Source organism: Pseudorca crassidens, chromosome 17, assembly GCF_039906515.1.
Source record: "Pseudorca crassidens isolate mPseCra1 chromosome 17, mPseCra1.hap1, whole genome shotgun sequence".
Classification (NCBI taxonomy): Eukaryota; Metazoa; Chordata; class Mammalia; order Artiodactyla; family Delphinidae; genus Pseudorca; species Pseudorca crassidens.
This window is the reverse complement of record NC_090312.1, coordinates 20,573,387-20,591,740: the sequence shown is the minus strand read 5'-3', so window position 1 is coordinate 20,591,740 and position 18,354 is coordinate 20,573,387. Positions and strand designations below refer to the sequence as shown.

Below are 18,354 nucleotides of genomic sequence, written 5' to 3'. Positions count from 1 at the left end.
CCAACTGCTAGTATTAGCAAGTGCCTAATAAATGTTGGCTACTGTTATTCTTAGTTTCTTATTTCTGTGCTTACGATTTTTTTTCTTTCTATGGTAAATAGGAAGAATTTTCATACCTGAAAAAAGTTTTTAAATATTACTTTAATGTAACTATTTAGAAGATAGAGGATCAACAAAATACTGGGAGAGAAAAAGAGGAACTTATCACTGGAGCCAGAGATTAGGTGCCTCCAGAGAACTACGTGACCTCAGGCCCCATTCTGGCTGCCTTCATCCATAACTGAAGAAAAATTCTGGATCCCTTTTAGATCATCCCACTTCAAATCAGGCGCTGCGCCACGCCTTCCAAATCATGGCAGCAATGACAGAAGCCATAATGAAAAATACTTGAGACACCAAGCTCTAAATCTAAACTCTGCCGCTAATGAGTTGTGACCCTGGGTAAGGGAGCCTTCACATCCTTATTTATGAAATGGGAACAAAAGCGCCTGTTCCAGCTGCCAACGGGTCAGCTGTGGCTCAAATGAGAAGCTGTACTTTGGAAGGCACGGGGTGCTGTGTCAAGCCAGGGCAGTATGATTACGATGATGATGGCCTTGGGGTGAGCCCCAGCAAACGCACGGGTGCCAAAGCTATCAGCTATTGAGTTTCAATTAAGAAACCCTGGCCAGGCAAAGCAGTCAGAGGGAGGCAGGAGCTTCATGGGGTTGTAGAGAGGCACTTAGCAAGCAATAGAATGAACATCAGCAAGGGAAAATCACTCTCCCTTACCATTACAGTCAGGGACAATGGGCTCAGCACCCTGGAAACCTAAATCTTATGGCCTTTAAAAGCAGAAAGGGGGCAGGAGATAGAAGGAAATGGAGATGATGTTCCCGTCTTGGCAAAACTGTGAAATTGGCCAAATTTATTTTCAGCATCTTTTCACCTTTCCTTTCTGACATCACTCCTACTTGCTGTTATTTTCCTGAAACCCCACACCCTGGCTGTAGGATCAGAGAGCCCTTGTGGTACCTGCTGGCTGGCCTATGCACCCAACCCCTGCTCCACAAGCAAGCAACCCCCCCTCGCCAAGGCCTAAACTCTCCAGAAGAGGACTCATGTTCCGAAAATTATACCCTCCCAACATTTGAGAATTAGGAGTCCTCTGATTCCATCCCTGTCCTACCTGGAGTTAGTTATTACAAAATAAACTCACATACAAGAAATTGTCAGTGACCCACATGTTCTTATAGATTATCCTTTAAAAATTTTTATCAATATAACTGACATAACAGTATATTAGTAGGCGACTGTTTAAGAGTCTCACTTTTAAAGAAAATTCTGAAGATGGTAATGTCTTCATCCAGTATTCCCCAAAGTGTCCTAACTAGGAAACTGGATGAACATCTTTTGGTTTTAATCAGATTCCAGCTTTACCATGTACTAGTTGAGTGAGTTAACATCTCTGTGCCCGTTTTGTTATTTGTAAATAGGGATGATAATGGTACCTACCTCACAGGACTCATGTGAAGTTTAATGAGTTAATATATGATAAGTAGTTATACTATGTGATAGGCACTGTTCTAGGTATTAATTTTTTTAATAGTCATGTTTTTATTTTAAAGTTACAACACTCCTATCTGTATCACCCACCCTTTCCCGAAAGAACACCTTCTCCAAGAGATAATACCTCTAAACTCCAGATGGCCCTCGCTCTGACAGTTATCTCTTTTATCCTTTGTATCTTCAAAATCTCCCTCTCTACTGGGTCAGTGTACACACAGTCTAGAAACACTCTCAAATATTTCATAGCTTAAAAAATAAAGGCTTTCTTTGAACTGCTTCCCATCTAGGTTAGACCCCTTGTCTTCATTCTTCCAGTTTATCACCACATTTACAGTTCCTCTGACCTTGATCTCTCCTTGCCATAACTATTTCTCCCTTCTTTCCCCTTCCATACGTTTTCTTTCCATTTCTATACATTTGCATCAAGAGTTGCTTCCTTGACACCCTTGAAGTATTACGATGTGGATTTGCCTTCCCATTTCATCCGAATGCCAACCCCCTGGGCACTTCCCGGCACACGTCTTGCTGGCTGTCCTAGTGCATCACGTGATGCTGAGACGCTCCACTCTGAAATGGTTCCCCTACCTCCACTGGCTGCTTCTTCCCACCTCCTTCAGCCTCTTCTTCCTCATCCCATCCCTTAACACTGCAGGTGCCTGGTGGTCACGCTCTTCTCACAGGAGATCTCCCTCTCTCGCCCACCTATTCTCTTGCCTTAGATAAGTATATAGAAGGATGTGAGAAGCACAACATGTGAACATGTGGAAGAAAGGCCTTCGAGGTAGGAAGACCAGCATAAACCACATGGGAGGGATTCAAGGTGTCCTGTGAGCCAGCAGACAGCTGATCGCTGGGCCCCTTAAATATTAGGGAAGTTTCCTAAGGGAAAAGGGGTGGGAGATCAGCCTGGAGCAGGAAGGCTGTGGCACTCTGGGAAGGTCCCTGACTGCTTTAGAGTTTGAGCTAGATTTTATTGGCAGTGGAGCACCCCTGAAGGGTTGGGAGCAATTACATGGCTGCCACACCCTATAACTACACGATCTCAAATCCTATGTTTTCTCCCCTATGAAATATTTCTCACATCTGCTCTTCTGTTCCTTTCTTTTCTGTTACCTTATTACCACTTCAGCTTGTTTTTTCAGTTTCTCCAGGCTGTGATCAAACTTTCTATAGCAGTTAAATGTTAAAAAAAAAAAAAAAAACCCTATAAGAACTGCTCATGGGGAGTTCAGGGCAGTGGGTGGGCCATTGCTGTGGGCATGGTGGCTCCCCTGATTGAGAGCAGGGCCCTCTACACTGCCCTCCTTGCCCATGTCCATACCGTTTTTACGTTTTCGCAACCCGAGCCTTGAATTTGAAGCAACTGTAAGCCCCATGAGGGGAAGGTTTGCGGCCTTACATTCTTTTATATCACTCGGTGGATCCCGTTCACAGAGCTGAGCTTGTCACAAGTGCATGATGAATATTTGTTATTCAAATAAAATAGAAATGCACACTAATTTGTGCTGGGCACATGAGTGAATGTGGAAAGTCTCATGGGAAAACAACAGCCACGCAAAACCCCAAAGACCTCGGGCTCCTTACAAAGAGGGAAGCTAAAATGTAGAGAGCCAAGATCAAGATAAATGCCTTCTCAGGGATTTGATCTAAAAACCTGGAATAGTTTTCCCTATTGTAGAGCCCAAATAAGCAATGTTTTGTTTATTACACTGGTTTCTTTTCCCCCCTTCAATTACTAATGTTCCCGATAGACAGCTACTAAACCAGAACCAAACTACCAAATTAATACAAAACCAGATATCAACACAGGACGGTGAAAAAGCATGGACTCTAGAATATGGCAAAGTTGGCAACAAAGCCCTGTCCTACCAGGAATTAGCTGTGCAGCCTTGGAAAAATTATCAATACTTATCTTCTCTGGACCTAAAGTCTCTCAGCTATTGGCTGGGAAAAACCACCTATCCCATTGCATTATGAAAACTAATGTGTGGAGAATGGCCATCAAGTGGCTGGCTCAGAGTAGTCAGTAGTAACTAACAAAAAGATATCAGTTCTCTTGTTTACTCAACAAATAGTTGTGGGCTATGCGCCAGACATAGTTGTAGGCACTAGAGATTTATCAGAATAAAAACGTCAAATGGATGTTCTCATGGAGATCATGATGCTCATCCTTAGTCCCTGGAGAAAAGAATAAAAGCCCCTGTCCCCTTTGCCATGAAAAATACACATAATGTCCATATATATATTGTGCATATAGTTTAAGGAGGTCAAGCATCCCATGAGACCTTCAGTCCCCTCTTGTGATCTTAGATTAAGAATCCTGTCTGCATACTAGCATCTCCAAATATGCTTATTAAGAATGACTGAGGGGCTTCCCTGGGGGTGCAGTGGTTGAGAGTCCACCTGCCGATGCAGGGGACACGGGTTCGTGCCCTGGTCCGGGAAGATCCCACATGCCGCAGAGTGGCTGGGCCCGTGAGCCATGGCCGCTGAGCCTGCGCGTCCGGAGCCTGTGCTCCGCAGCGGGAGAGGCCACAGCAGTGAGAGGCCCGCGTACCGCAACAAAAAAAAAAAAAAAAAAAAGAATGACTCAGGCCATGTGTTATATTCAAGGCCCCATTTCTGACTTATTAAAAAGTACCATCCAAGTGTCCCAGAAGAATCTTAAAGGAAACATACGTAAGAAGATCTGTCTTCAGAACACCTGCTTTTCCTAAGCTTATCCACGATATTATAGGACTATAAATCAAACCCTGCTAGAGACTGGCATATATTAGATGCTCGATAAATACCTGTGACTGTAAAATGAAGGACATTCTATTTCCAACCTACAGTAAGTCAGTGCTATACCTACCTAAATTTCCTAGATGACCCTTAACACCAAACTCCAGACAAAATCAAGTGCAAAGTACATCTACTGAAGCCTGGTTAGTATTATACTTTCACATGTAATGCACAGGCACCTTCTCAAACGAAAAACACGAAAACCCTGTATTGATATTTTACAACCTCAAACAGGGTAGCGTAGGGTTAAGGCAACCACGTATCACAGGAATTCTGTAGCTATCCTAAACTCAAATATCCCATCCCACGGTCCCAGAGACCAGTGGGAAATCCTAATGTGTCCATACCCAAATTATACCTCCAAGACCACGTTTTGCATTTGGAAGCAATTCTGTTATCAGGCCCTCTACCCAATTTGCGGCTGAGCAAAATGTGGTCTTTGGGAGCAGTGCTTGGTGTACCTGCAATGTATGAAGGGAGAGCTCCTGACCCAACTCTCAATCAGAATCACACACAGCTGCAAAACAAGCCTGGCCGCTGCCATACTCAACATTTAAATCACTCTAGAGACTGGGTCAACGAACCTTTTCTTAGGCTTCATAAAATGGAGTCCTTGGCTCCTGTGACCACGCCCCTTGGTGGGCGAGACCAATTCCTTCCAGGGACAGGCTAAGTGTTTCCCGCTCCAGTTAAACTCACTTTCCGTGGCCTCTCAAACATGGGCTTCCCTTTTTTGTCTTCATGTTCTTACCCAAATTTCCTCCAAAGGTAAGCCCTCCCTCATCTAGGCTGCTTTCCTTACCTGTTTTGCCACAATAACCAAAAAAAAAAAAAAAATCAATATCCAGAACTTGATGGCAAATCCCTGTTACTGTGCATTGTAAAAGGGAATTTAAACAGCTTTCTTTTGGATGCAACACCAGTGGTATTTCTAGGCTATATCCATCCTTGAAGTCTGGACTAACCTGGAAACCAGGGTGTGTATTTGCCATTGCTATACTTGCGTGCTCTTCTGTAATATAGCTCAAGGAACCCACTTCTGGAAAACTGTTTCCTTCTAATCCCATCCAACCGCCTGCTTAGTCCCCGTTCTCTTATTCTTGTGAGGTCCTCATTATCAGCAGAGGATTAGTAGAAAAAAAATCCAAATTGAGGAAAATACGTGTGAGACACAGTAACTTTAGAAAAGTTTGACAGTTTCTTATATATTAAAACACACTATGACTCCAAAATTCCACTCCTAGCTATTTATACAAGAGAAATAAGTATGTTCACACAAAAACCTGCATGCAACTGTTGACAGTGATTTCTTCATTATTACCCCAAACTGGAAACAATCCAAATGTATGACTGGTGAATAAACTGTGGTACATCCATCCAATGGAATACTACCCACCAATTAAAAGGACTGAATGATTGATACATGCAACAACATGGATGACTCCCAAATGCATTTCACTAAATGAAAGAACTCAGACTCAGATGACAACATAGTACATGATATCATTTGTATAACCTTCTGGAAAAGGCAAAAGTATAAAGACAATTCAGTGCAGTGTGCGTCAGGGGTTGTGAATAGAGTAAAGGGTAACTAAAGGGCACAAGAAAACTTTTTGGGCTGTAGGAACTGAACTTGATTGTCTTGGTGGTTACAAGACTGAATACATTGTATACATTTGCCAAAACTCAAAGAACTTCAAAAGGTAAATTTTACTGAATGTAAATTATACCTAAATAATCTGATTTGTAGACTTTTTTACAGTACTAATATAGAACATGGAGAAAAATCTTGAAATAGGGACTCAAGTTTCAAAACTTAATAGTGAAACAGTCTGAATGATACTTTATCTTGAAAGGAGAAATGGAGTTTATCTCCCATTTAACCAAACTTATAGTTATAAATGTGTGTTAATTCTTAGAACAAAAACAAACAAAAAAATCAATTGTTTGTTACATAATTCCTGCAACAAGATTTATGTCAGCAGGACAAAACATTTTTCATTTCATGTTTGACTTTTCACAGCCCATTTATAAAGATCATTTTTTCCCCAAAGTATTATATTTCAGGGCATCACTAAAGACTTCTCCTAATCCTTAGGTGGTCTAATATTTTTCTTTGGTTCCTACCAAAACAGTGTCTTAGGTCAATTTTCTCTTCTTTAATGGTTACCTGGCCTAACTCAGCCAAATCTTAATTGGGTCACAGCTGTGTGATTCCATCAGTTTTCCAATGTCACTTTCATAAGAGTCCATGAATTTTTTTCCTCTTTTGCATGGCCTGAAATTTCTCTTTGCAGTCAATTTACCTACACATTGTATGACTGGGCAATTATCAGACCATCTACGAGAGCCCAGCCTACCAAACTGTGGGTGTTAAGTGGAAAGTAAATTTTTGGTGGGGAGAGATTATTTAAGTGTCGAGTCTCTAATGAATAAATACACTCATATTATGATCACTTTTACTTTTCGTTGCTACCTCATAACTTCAGGGAATCACATAATGAATACCATTCCTTTCTTAGCAACTACAATTATACCAGACACTGTACTACCACAGGGCCATAAAAATGGCTTAGATGCTTTCTTAAACGTGGCAGGAAGACAAGGAAAGACAGCGGCATCACCATCATCTTGTCCAATATTTGCTTAGTGTTTATTGAGCAACTACCAAACCAGGTCCTAAGAGCTCTGATACTGATTGAACCCTCTCAACACGCCTACGAGGTCATCACTACTAATATCCCCATCTGACAGATGAGCAGAGAAGTCTCAGAGCTGCTCAGGCCCACAGCACAAGCCCTTGGCAGGGCTGGGGTTCACACCCAATCTGCCTGCAGAGCTCGTATACTTACAGACGGCACTGTGTGTGCTACAGCTCCCATGGTGGGGCACCAGCAGGCCTGAGGTCACTCTGTACCTATGGCCAATCCACAAACATCCAATCCCTGAAGACGTGGTATTTACTGGACAGAACAGCACCAAACACCTTCTAGAGTATCAAGGGCAGCTGAGAAGCAAAGGAATTGAACTTGCCAGCTGGCTCCTCCCAGCCCCAGGTGCCCTTGGAAAAAGGCTGCAGAAAGAAGGCCGTGGGGCGGCCACCCCTGTCACCTGACAAATGCCACCCCTGTGTGCTCTTCCCTCGGGAGGCGAGCTATAAGAGCAGCTTCTTGCACCCACGCGTTAGAAAACTCAGACTAAATATAGCCAAGTTTGCTCTCATGAGCCAGCTCTGAGCTGCTACATCCACATCAGAAAACTGGGGAAGAATCAGTTTGATTTACAGGAGAGCAGCTTTCCTTGCTTGCTCTTGTAGCTACAAAAGGACCAGGGGCAAGATCCAGCGGGGCGGCAGGGAGTGCTGGAGGTCTGGCCAAGCAGATAATCGAGCCCACAGGGAAAGGAACGTACCAGACGTGAGGGGAGCGTCCTCATTAATGTTCCTGCCCATGGAGGGCTAAACAACCACAACACCAGGACCTGGGGGGGAGGGTAGCACACATTCCACATACAGCCCTCTGTTCCACGCCCTTCCCCCATTCCCCACCCATCAGTATTATACTCAACAGCTCACTCAAATGCTATCCCCTTGGTTGGGCCATCCCATCCTGTCCAGATCAGAACCAAATGCTCCATTTGTTCTCCGACCGCCCACATTATGCTGCTTGTACTTTTATTTAGCACTTATATCATGCAGCCTAATCTGAATCTCTGTCTCCAGCCAAGTGGAGGCGGGGGACGGCTAAGCTTCCTTCTTAGTGGCCCCCCCAAATCTAGTAGAGTTCCTTGCACACAGGCAAGGAACTCTCCTGCTTATCAACAGCAAATGCAAAACCTGCCTGAATGCCAGGAAAAGGGAGTTTGCAATTTTCTTCATTAAACGCACAACGTCTGACGCTCAGTCCCCAGAGTTCAGGCACAGGTTTCAGATCGCAGGCTGTCCTTGCTGGGATGTGTCCCACAGCATTACGGATCACAGCTACACCGCCAGAGGTTCTACACCACCTCACCCTTGTTAGCACCAGCCCTAGTTCCTTCTGGCCAAAGAGCACAGCAAGACAGACAAGAAAGAAGGGTGGGTGCAGGGGCGTGGCCAGGTAACAGCAGGATTAGACTGAAGCCCTGTCTGAACCAGTCAGAGGTCACGGAGAAGAGCTGGGAGTGGCAGGAACTCCTGCCGCAGCAAGTGCAGAAGCAGGGCTTGGGACCCCACCTCACCCTCACGCACAGTCACTGGACGGAAGTTTTCAGCGAAGCCTTCATGTTCACCACTCTCACGTCCTAAAATAGAGTGATGGATACAAGCTGCTGCCGCAGGACAGTCAGATCTCGTGGGCTAGGGAACAAAATAAATGTTAGAAAAAAAAGAATAAAAGACCCTTGGTGAAAAGTGAAATGAAAGAGAATCGAGTAGCAGGTAGTTGAACACTAACACCGGGATGCTGCACGGAGCTGAGAGGGAAGCGTGTTGACAGTCGCGCTGCTTTTACAAGCACTCTGCAAGTGAACGCAGCGGGGAGTTCTTCTTGGGGGGCGTGTATAGGGACTACCACAGAAATCAGATGCACTCATTAGCCTACCCATTCATTCATTCAGTCTGCCATTCATTCACTGATTCGTTTAACAAACCTCACAAGGAGTCTACCATGGGCCAGGCGTAAGGCACCGTGCCTGCCCTCAGAAAGCACCACCAAGCAGAACTGCACGTAAACCTTGTTCTCAACATGGAAACGCAGTTAGGAAAAACTGGAGGCAGGCTAGTACCAGGAGAGCCACCGTCCTCCTTACTTCCCGTGTCACAGGGGCAATCCAAGAGAATGGCACTGCTGGTCCCTCTCCGCCCTCTATGGGCTCTCCTCTGGCGAGGAGGAGAAGACAAGTGGTGACATGAAAGCCTGTGAAAGGGAACAATGCATCCGGAGTTGGGGGCTCTCTCCCTCTGGGTCCCAGATGCCTGCTGCAGGAGCCCATCTTCTCTCTGCTGTCCAGGCTGCCAGTGTTACAGAGGCAGGCGGTCCTGTGAGGGGTAAACTCGCTGCTGGGGTGCAGTAGTAGCAAACCCACTTTACCATCCGGCCCAAAGTCAGGAAGAATAACCCCTGCACCCTTGTAATCAAGATGATGTCTTTATCCCCCTCTGCGATTGTGACTCAGTTCCGAATGCCAGCAGGGTACAAAGTCATCATTTGCGACTGCTTCTCTTTGCCACGAGGTTCCGAGGTATCTTGTTTTCCCTTTTTTTCCCCAGCCGCTGCTATGATTACTTATCCTTACAATATTTTGGTGATGGGAAGTTTCGTTACTCTTTTACAGGAGAAAAACTATAGAACCTGAGCACTGAATGACTAATCAGAGGCCATCTGATGAGTCAGTTTGTTCACTTTGGATGTAAAATGTGGATGCCTTAGCCCAAAGTCATTCAGAGCACATAGCCTACAACTGGAAATCTTTCTGGAGGGTGGTGAATATTGGGACTCGTCTTTCTGCCATGGAAGAGGAGCTATTATTCTATTAGATCTGGAATAGAAACACTACGTACAAAATTTATCCACTCCATTTTCTTATACAGCTGAGGATGAAGCAAGGAGGAGATGAAATGTGGCCCAGGAATAGGAAAAGCCTTCTCTTGCTCTGGGGCATTTATACTTCACTCATGAAACAATTACTGAGGTCCAAATAAGTGCCAGACACCAATCTTGGAATACAGAGGTGAATACGGTACTATGCCTGATGAATCCACAGAGGTGAATACGGTACTATGCCTGATGAATCCACTTTTTTCCTCTCCCTTCAACCCATTAATATTAGAAAACAGTGCCTCAATGAAGACAACTGTCTACGCAATCTGTCCACGGAGAAGGGATTACTCTCGGTTTCTACAGGCTACCTCCTTTCTAGAGGTACTAGTTCTCCAGCTATTTGCAGTAATTTCTTATAATCTTTTTTTAAGACAATGGATGCCAATACAATCCCAATCGGAATGCAGACCATAACGTGGTCTGAGGCTGGAAAGCACAGCTTTAAGCTGCCCATAAATTTAAGGCTTGGGTCACAACCAGATTAGGGAGTAGACATAGGATGCTGTAATTAATTCAAAGAAAGCCTAACCCAGGGTAGCCATAAAATAACTCCAAGCTACAAGTTTAGCAAAATGAATGAGCCCCCTACTTGCTCTTAATACTTTTACAAGTTCAAGCTTACTTAAGAAAACAGGTTACACATTGTAAGAAAAACAAAACAAAAAAAACTTCTAATTTGCTACTAATTACAAAGACTGGCATGAGTAAGTGAAAGTTCAGGATACAAAACAGGTTCCAAACAGTACCGCTTTTTTTTATAGGAGAAGTATGGGAGGGAGTGCAAGTAATATTTACTGAGAATCCATGTCCTAGCCACTCTTAATAAGCCCTTTCCTTTATTTAATCTTCACAACTTTAGTGGGACCTCAACAGTAGTGTGCCCATGTTTTCCAGATGCAGAAACTAAACCTCAGATGTTAAGCAACATGTATTATATGTCCTATTCCATTTCCTCTGGCAATATTCCTTATTCTCTAAATCAGTGTTTCTCAGTGAGCTTGGGGAAACTGGTTGTTCCTTGGTTTTGGGTTGGGAATTTTGTATGAGACAGCCATGCACTATAGGACACTTAGGACATCCTTGGCCCATGGGCATAAAATATCAATACCAGCCCCTGCATATCTCAAACATGCCCTAGGAGGACAATGTCCCTCCTCAGGTGAGAGCCACTGCCTTCAAACCTCTCAAAAGTTCCTTATTTTATGGCATTTGGGCTCCTAAGAAAGCCCCATGCACCCGTATGGAGTCAGTTACAAAAGCTCCATGGATTTATTTCCCATGCATTTCATGGGCATTTATTGAGTACCAGTCATGGGTCAGGTAGCGTACTATTGCCTGGGAGTATAAATTCAAAGAGTACATGGTCCCCACTCCCCAGGGGCTGTAGTCTTAGAGTCTAGTGAGAGACATGAAGTACGGCAAGTGTTAAATGTAAGCACAGGGGCTTCCCTGGTGGTGCAGTGGTTGAGAGTCCGCCTGCCGATGCAGGGGACACGGGCTCGTGCCCCGGTCTGGGAAGATCCCACATGCTGTGGAGCGGCTGGGCCCGTGAGCCATGGCCGCTGAGCCTGTGCGTCCGGAGCCTGTGCTCCGCAACGGGAGAGGCCACACCAGTGAGAGGCCCACGTACCGCAAAAAAAAAAAAAAAAAAAAAAAATGTAAGCACAGGTGCTGAGGAGACAATGCAGGAGGCACCTCCCACAGACTGGGCAGAGCACTCAGAAGGCAGAGGGAAGGGAGGGTTGAGACAGGTTCCCAGAGGAGCTGAAGTTTTCCCTGAGCCTTGAAAGACCAAACGAGAGTAGCTAGGAAGGGCCAAGTTCAAACCAAGAAAGCTGCCTTTGTAAAGACCAGAGATAGGAATATTTGCAGTCCAAGTTTAAAATATTCCCTTTATTCTTCAAGTTGAGGCCTCATTGTGATTCAAACTCAGGATCTCCTGTTTACTAGACAGGCACTTCAACCAAACAAGTCAATAGAAAATAAAATAAGCTCTCCACAGTCCAGGCATACTTCCTTTCAAAGCCTTTGTTTTCGTAAGGTCTGGCTTCGCTGGTATAATAACCCATCAGACAAGATATATGACTAATTCTACTTCTTCCAGCCAGCAGGAAATTGCTTTCAAGTACATCATGGACTGGCACCCAGTGGGAGTGCCCTTCACTTGAGGACACAGAAGAGTGAGGAAGAGAAGAGATAATGTCATCTGAGGGGTGAGGTAGAGAGGTGCCAGTAGGTCAACAACTTGCCCTTAGCCTCAAGCTCAGAATGAACTTTATCTTGTGTTTTTTTCATCTAAAGTCTTGTCTCAGTTACCATCAACCGTAACAATGCAAAAAGCCAGATTCTCACCCTATTATTACATTTGCACAGAAAACTCTGTTTATTTGTTTTTTTCAAAGCCATATATATGAGATTTATATAGGTGTATATAGATTTATATATATATATATGTATAAACTTAAAAGCCAAATATATAAGAACAGTAAAGGTAGGTAGATAGGTGGATAGAAGTGCCCAGCTTGGGATCTCGGAACCTGAGACAGTTTCCTGAGTTAATGGGTGCTGACCACAAGAGCTGGGTTATTGCCACTTCAAGTTGTTAAGTAATTACAAAGAGAGCAAGAGTCAGATTAGTTCAGTTGCTCTCACCTGGGGTGGGGAGGGGAGGGGGACGCCAGCAAACCCTTGTGGCTCCTTCTTGCTTTCAGCCTCCAAGGAACAGGCTCACTTCCCCTTGGCAAGGAGTCTGCTGCAGCTGGCAGGCATGCCCTCTTTTTCCAACACCAACTTCCCCTCTGACCTGAGCCACACTCAGAAGCCATAATTCTGTAAATGAACTTACACTCCCCTTTAGTCCCATGATCATTTCAATTTATCATTCAGGCACAGTGTGACTGCTCGTTTGACATCACAAACATGTCTGGCCCACATATTTTTCCCCCAGAAACTACCCTCAACAAGAAAGCCAGTCTTCCAAGGTGAGAGCATCTGAAATGAAAACTTGGGATCCCACACAAACCGCCTGTCCCTGCTTTCAACCAGGCAGTTCAAAGGTGGCAACATCATAGAGCCCAAACTGCAAAGCCAAAGGCCAAAATTATAGGAGGAAAGCAGAAGGTGGGCTTCAAAGAAAAGGATTCACCCCAATGTAAGAGGCTGGCTGTCCTTATTCCTGGCTGATTCCATTTCGTTTCTATAAACTTTGCTAACCTCGGGAGGGTTGTATAAAGAGACAGGTGTCGGGACACCTCCACCCTCTGGGTACATCTGCTGCTATCGCTGCTGCGTACACACGACGAGGGGCCCTCGACCCAACAGCAGTCCATGCTTCCCGATGACGCACCTGGCGAGGGTCCTCTCCCATGTGTGGAGGCCAAAGTGAGCATCCTCAACCTCGAGGTCACCGAGCCGGCCCTGGCGGGATGCGGCAGCGAAAACGGCACCTCGGGGCTAAGACCTCCAAGCGCTCTCTCAGGCTTTTCCCCCATATCCATTTCGCATTAGGGACACTCTTCGCCTCCAACCCGAGAGTGCTGCGCATCTACCTGTCTTTCCAAAGTAACTGAATAAAGCACCTACTGGCTCTCCGTGGCTCAGGTGAGTGCCAAGAGGTGTAAGAGGAAAGGGCCCGCTTGCCACCACCCGCTTTCCTCTCCTCCCCAAGCTTCCCCAAGCTTCATCGGGGATGTGTGTATCGGGGTGCGCGGGTTAAGAGGGGGCTTAAAATGCCCAAGCGTCCCTTACCTTCCACAGCCATTCTCTCAGAGCTTCCCTAACGCATGCATAATTTTCTGGGCCGAGATACTCCTCCTGCCCCGCGCTCTCCTCCCGCCTCGCGCTTTCGCCTAAATATTCTGCGCTCATCTGCTCCAGGACCAACCTGCCGCGGTCACGCAAAGCGAGGCTGGCGGCTCCCGGCTCGGCGCAGAGCAGCCTGGGAATTGTAGTTCCATCTCTTTCCTCAGACCCAGGAGAGCACCCCGAGTCCTGAGAAGGGCACGGCCCCGCCTCCACACTGGGATGGCATCGCCGGCTTCATCGGGCCCAGGCAGAGAAATCCCTCTTGGCGGGGCGGGGGGTCTCGTGAGTAGACCCGGGGACCCTGGGAGGTAGCGGGGACTACATTTCCCAAGATGCCGTGCGCTGGATTTCGTTCCGCGCCGGGAGCTGAGACCCGTGATTGAGCTCTTCCCTGTTGATTAGAAGTAGGTAAGCACCTGGCAGGGCTCGTGCGGGAGGCAGGAGGCGGCGGGGTTTGTGGTGTGACCTTCTGGGCTTGTCACTGGCCTCCTTGGCCACCCAGTTAGTGAGGGGAGCAGAGCCGCCGGCCGGCTCTGTTTTTCCGCCTGGGCCAGAGAGCCGCTGCACAGGGTGCGGTTGAAACTTGTTCCTCTGAGACCTGGGAAGTGGGTTAGGGAGAATCTTGCGAGGTGATAGAGCTGTATTCTGATCCTCCAGGTGATTCAGGTGGCTAAACACTTCGCGTAGGCATGGGGGATGGCCTAAAAAACCCGAACAGGTATCACCCCTAAGGGGTTATTAGAAACAAAATCTGGGAACCAGGATTCCACCTGAGGATGTCAGATGATGGAAACCTGTGTGGCTTCCAAGACAGGAGGCTTTCAGCTTGACTGGTCTGGGAGCCCCTTGGCGGTCAGTGATAGGGCCTAATAATTAACAGCATCTGAGAGTGTTCTTTCAACTTACGAAACTTCTGTCCTAACTCCAGGTTCTGGGAGTGCTGTAAGCAGACAGGAAAAAGAATCACGCTGAAGGCAGTAGAATTCCAGAGCTGGTAAATACTGATAAGAATGAAGTTCCCAGACTTTTTTTCCCGCGTGTGGAAATACAGATGCAATTATCGCTGGTAGAGGTGAGGGAATGGCCTTGGGAACAGATCAGACTCAGGACTCCAGTAAGATTTTTAAAGGCCTGGAGCTCAGAATTTCATATGGTCCACCCAGCCCCCAGCTCTTTGCCCCTACCCCATATTTAATTTTTAAAGAAATTACTCTGGAAAATAACTCCAAGGAAATACAAGGATTCGATTCTTCCTGTCATGATGACTACTTAGATTTTCTTTGTCCCTCTTGGTGATAATTTTTTTTTTTTAAACACTGAACAGTTTTGTTTCTGAGCGCATATGTGCACACCTGTTTTTGTGGTCACTAGGTATGTGCTTAGTCCTCCTATTGGGTAACATGGCCGTGTCTGGGTACTTTTAAAAATACCTGTAACCAGTTAATGCCCTTGGTGATACTTTAACTCTGAGTTCATGGAGCTGTACGCAATTCAAACACAAGCCTTCCATCCTTGGTACAGTAGAGAGAGTCCTGTTCAGTGAGACATGCTTGCCATGGGCAAAATAAGTTAAAATAATGATAATATTAATAATACCAATGCTGACAAAGTGCATCAGAATCTCTGGAGGTAGGGCTCCCATCCCCAGCACTGCTTTTTCTTTTTTCAAGGACTTCAGGAGATTCTAATCTGTAGCTTCTATTGCACAATCTTGATAAAGGGATAGAGACCAAAATGCCTGGGTAAGAAGGAAAGAGGGGGTATATTGGGCATTCCTCTCTGTTTCCTGCTCTGTTAACCTGTCACTGAGTCTTGTTGCATCTTCCTGAGTGTGGGCTTCCTCTCTACTCTCTCTGCCGTATTTAAGTAATGTCAGTGCCTCCGCTGGTTCCACGAGGTCAGGGATGGACTCTGGTACTGCTCACCTTTGATGTTCCAGCCACCAGCACTGTCTGGCACATAATAAATATTTAATGCATATATTATGTGTTTATAAATAATTCCTGGCTGAAGGAGTGTGTGAATAAGCTGCCTAATGATGATTAGGTCTCCGTTTTCCCCCATGAAACTGCAAGTTCGTATTTCACTTTTGTTTGTTTTAATGTTTCATACTCTTCGAAGTAGATATTTTCATCAATTCAAAAATGACCTAGAGACAAGTTAATCTAAGCCCCCTCATTTCACAGTTAAGGCAGAAAAGTTGAAGGGCTTGCCCAGATCACACCGTGGCCAAACAGTGTCCACAACTGGTCCAGACCAAGGCTCTTTTGGCGAGGACAGGGGTGGGTTGGGGGAAGATTTCTGTTGCTCTAGACACAGCTCAGCTTGGTTTGATGGCTTAGCTTTAAGTCAGAGAGGCTGGGGCAGCTTTGTTCCTCACTGCTGGTTTGTGGGTAGGTTGGGGGAACTCTGCCCCAGGCTGAAGGAGGAAGCCATTCTCCTAGCAATGGCAGAGGAGCAAGAGGACAAAAGGAAGTGTGCAAGGCCTTTTAAGGCCTGGCTCTGAACTGGGGCACTGTCGCTTCTTCCCCCATGTCATTTGTCAAAGCAAGTCACATGGCCAACCTCAAAGTTGGGGTGTGAGGAAATATACTCTGGCCATGGCAAGGATGCGAATGCATGGAGGGATGAAGAATTGGGTTAACTCCTCAGTCTCTACAATGACTGTGTATTAGCCTCCTGTGGCTGCTGTCGCGAAGTTCTGTAAGATGGGTGGCTGAAAACAATGGAAATCTACTCTTTCACGGTCCTAGAGGCTAGAATTCTGAAATCCAGGTGTTGGTAGGGCCATACTTCCTCTGAAGGCTGTAGGGAAGCATCCTCTTTTGCCTCTTCCTAGCTTCTAGTCTAAGTTGCTAGCGATCCTTGGGGTTCCTTGGCTTGCAGCTACATCGTTGCCATCTCTGCCAACATCATCACATGGTGGTCTTCCTCATGAGTATGTCTCTGTCTCTAAATCTCTCGTATGAGGACACCAGTCATTGGATTTAGGGCCAACCCTGATCCAGTATGATTTCACCTTAATTTGATTACATCTACAAAAACCCCATTTCCAAATAAGGTCACATTCACAAGTATCTGGGGTTAGGAATCCAACATATCTATCTGGGGGACACAATTCAACCCACAGCAGACTGGAACCTTCTACCATCTTTTATAAACTAGAGCAGTTGTTCTCAAGGGCTGGGTGCTGAACCCAGCACATGAGCATCACCTGGGAGCTGGCTAATTAAAATTCTTGGGCTTAAACCCAGACCTACTGAATCAGAAACTTAGAGGTTTAGGATCCAGCAATCTGTGGTGTCACAAGTCTGCCAAGTGATTTTAATTCATGCTAAAGTTTGAGAACCACTACCAAAGAAGACATTAGGACCCAGACTTTGCAAAGAGGTCAATTTAGCCATTGTTCTTAAAAAGGAGGGAGAAGTGGGACCCAATCCCGATTGGGTGCCGGCCGTTGTGTATCTGCATGTGTGTGTTTCTGAGTACAGAGGGGTGCTAGAATAAGCAATGGGGGCATTTTGCTGGTGGCAAAGTGACAGGGGGAAGGTGCTAGAAATAGAGCAGGTTTAACCAATTCACTGAGTACTAAGGATATAATTTTAAGGAATCTAGGTCCTATTTGCCTCCTGGAATAGTGGAGTTGTATAAGCAGAGTTCTTATACTGCAGAGTCATCACAATGAATCTTCATTTTGTGTGGGTGTGAGAAAGATGGGAGGGGTCATCGGGGCTGGCTCCTGAGTCTGGCCTGAGCTATGCTGGGAAGAAAATGAGAAAATGTAGGCAAGGCTTTGAACAGTGTTCAGTACATTTGTGGAAATGATTATTACCAAAGACCTGTTGCTGACTCCACAGTTCTGTCTTCAGCCAGTTCTGGAAAAGTATGACCCTGGGAGCCCTGTGGCTGTATGTGCCACAGGTGAATACAGCATTTCAGGCGTGGGGCACGGGAAGTTAATTTACCAGAGAGCCACATGTAACGTTCAGCTAAACTTGGCAAAGCGCTGTCAGAGCTTAGGTGGGGTTAGATTCTCCAGTAAAAATGGAGAGTAAAAATAAAAAATGGGCAACTTTGCCCTTGAAAATGGTTTACATTGCCTTTGAAATACAGGACATGTAATTTTTTTTTTTTTTGCGGTACACGAGCCTCTCACTGTCGTGGCCTCTCCCGTTGCGGAGCACAGGCTCCGGACGCGCAGGCTCAGCGGCCATGGCTCACGGGCCTAGCCGCTCCGCGGCATGTGGGATCTTCCCGGACCGGGGCACGAACCCCTGTCCCCTGCATCGGCAGGCAGACTCTCAACCGCTGCACCACCAGGGAAGCCCAGGACATGTAATTTTTTATATATACAGTACTGCAGAATAATTTCCTAGCACACCAAAATTGGAAAACATAAAGAAAACACTATTAGGAAAGTCTTTAAGCAAATGTCCGTATATTTAAAGTATTCTTCCTTTAAAATAACAATCAAATTCCTAATTGTGAATGGGGCGATGGATAGACAGTGCTGAACTCTAATATCTTAATATACTGTTTGGTTTTGTGGGGATTAAATGAGAGAACTATTCCATCTTAGAATAGAGGCAGTTTTCTAAAGAAATGGGAGTTTGTTCAATAGATTTAACCTACCTATATG

The 18,354-nt window shown here is 45.6% G+C and overlaps 1 protein-coding gene across 4 annotated transcripts in view; it reads right to left on the bottom strand.

Moving 5' to 3' along the window:
* The window catches only part of SAMD12 (sterile alpha motif domain containing 12), a 456,644-nt gene extending 442,834 nt beyond the window's left edge, over positions 1 to 13,810 (bottom strand). For all 4 annotated transcript variants that reach the window (XR_010936194.1, XR_010936192.1, XM_067711427.1 and 1 more), the window contains exon 1: positions 13,659 to 13,810. Coding sequence is in view for 2 of the 4 variants with exons in the window: in XM_067711427.1 (XP_067567528.1) it covers positions 13,659 to 13,671 (13 nt within the window). In the remaining 2 variants the exon portion in view is untranslated. The remainder of the gene's footprint in view (positions 1 to 13,658) is intronic.
* Between the last annotated feature and the right edge of the window lie 4,544 nt (positions 13,811 to 18,354).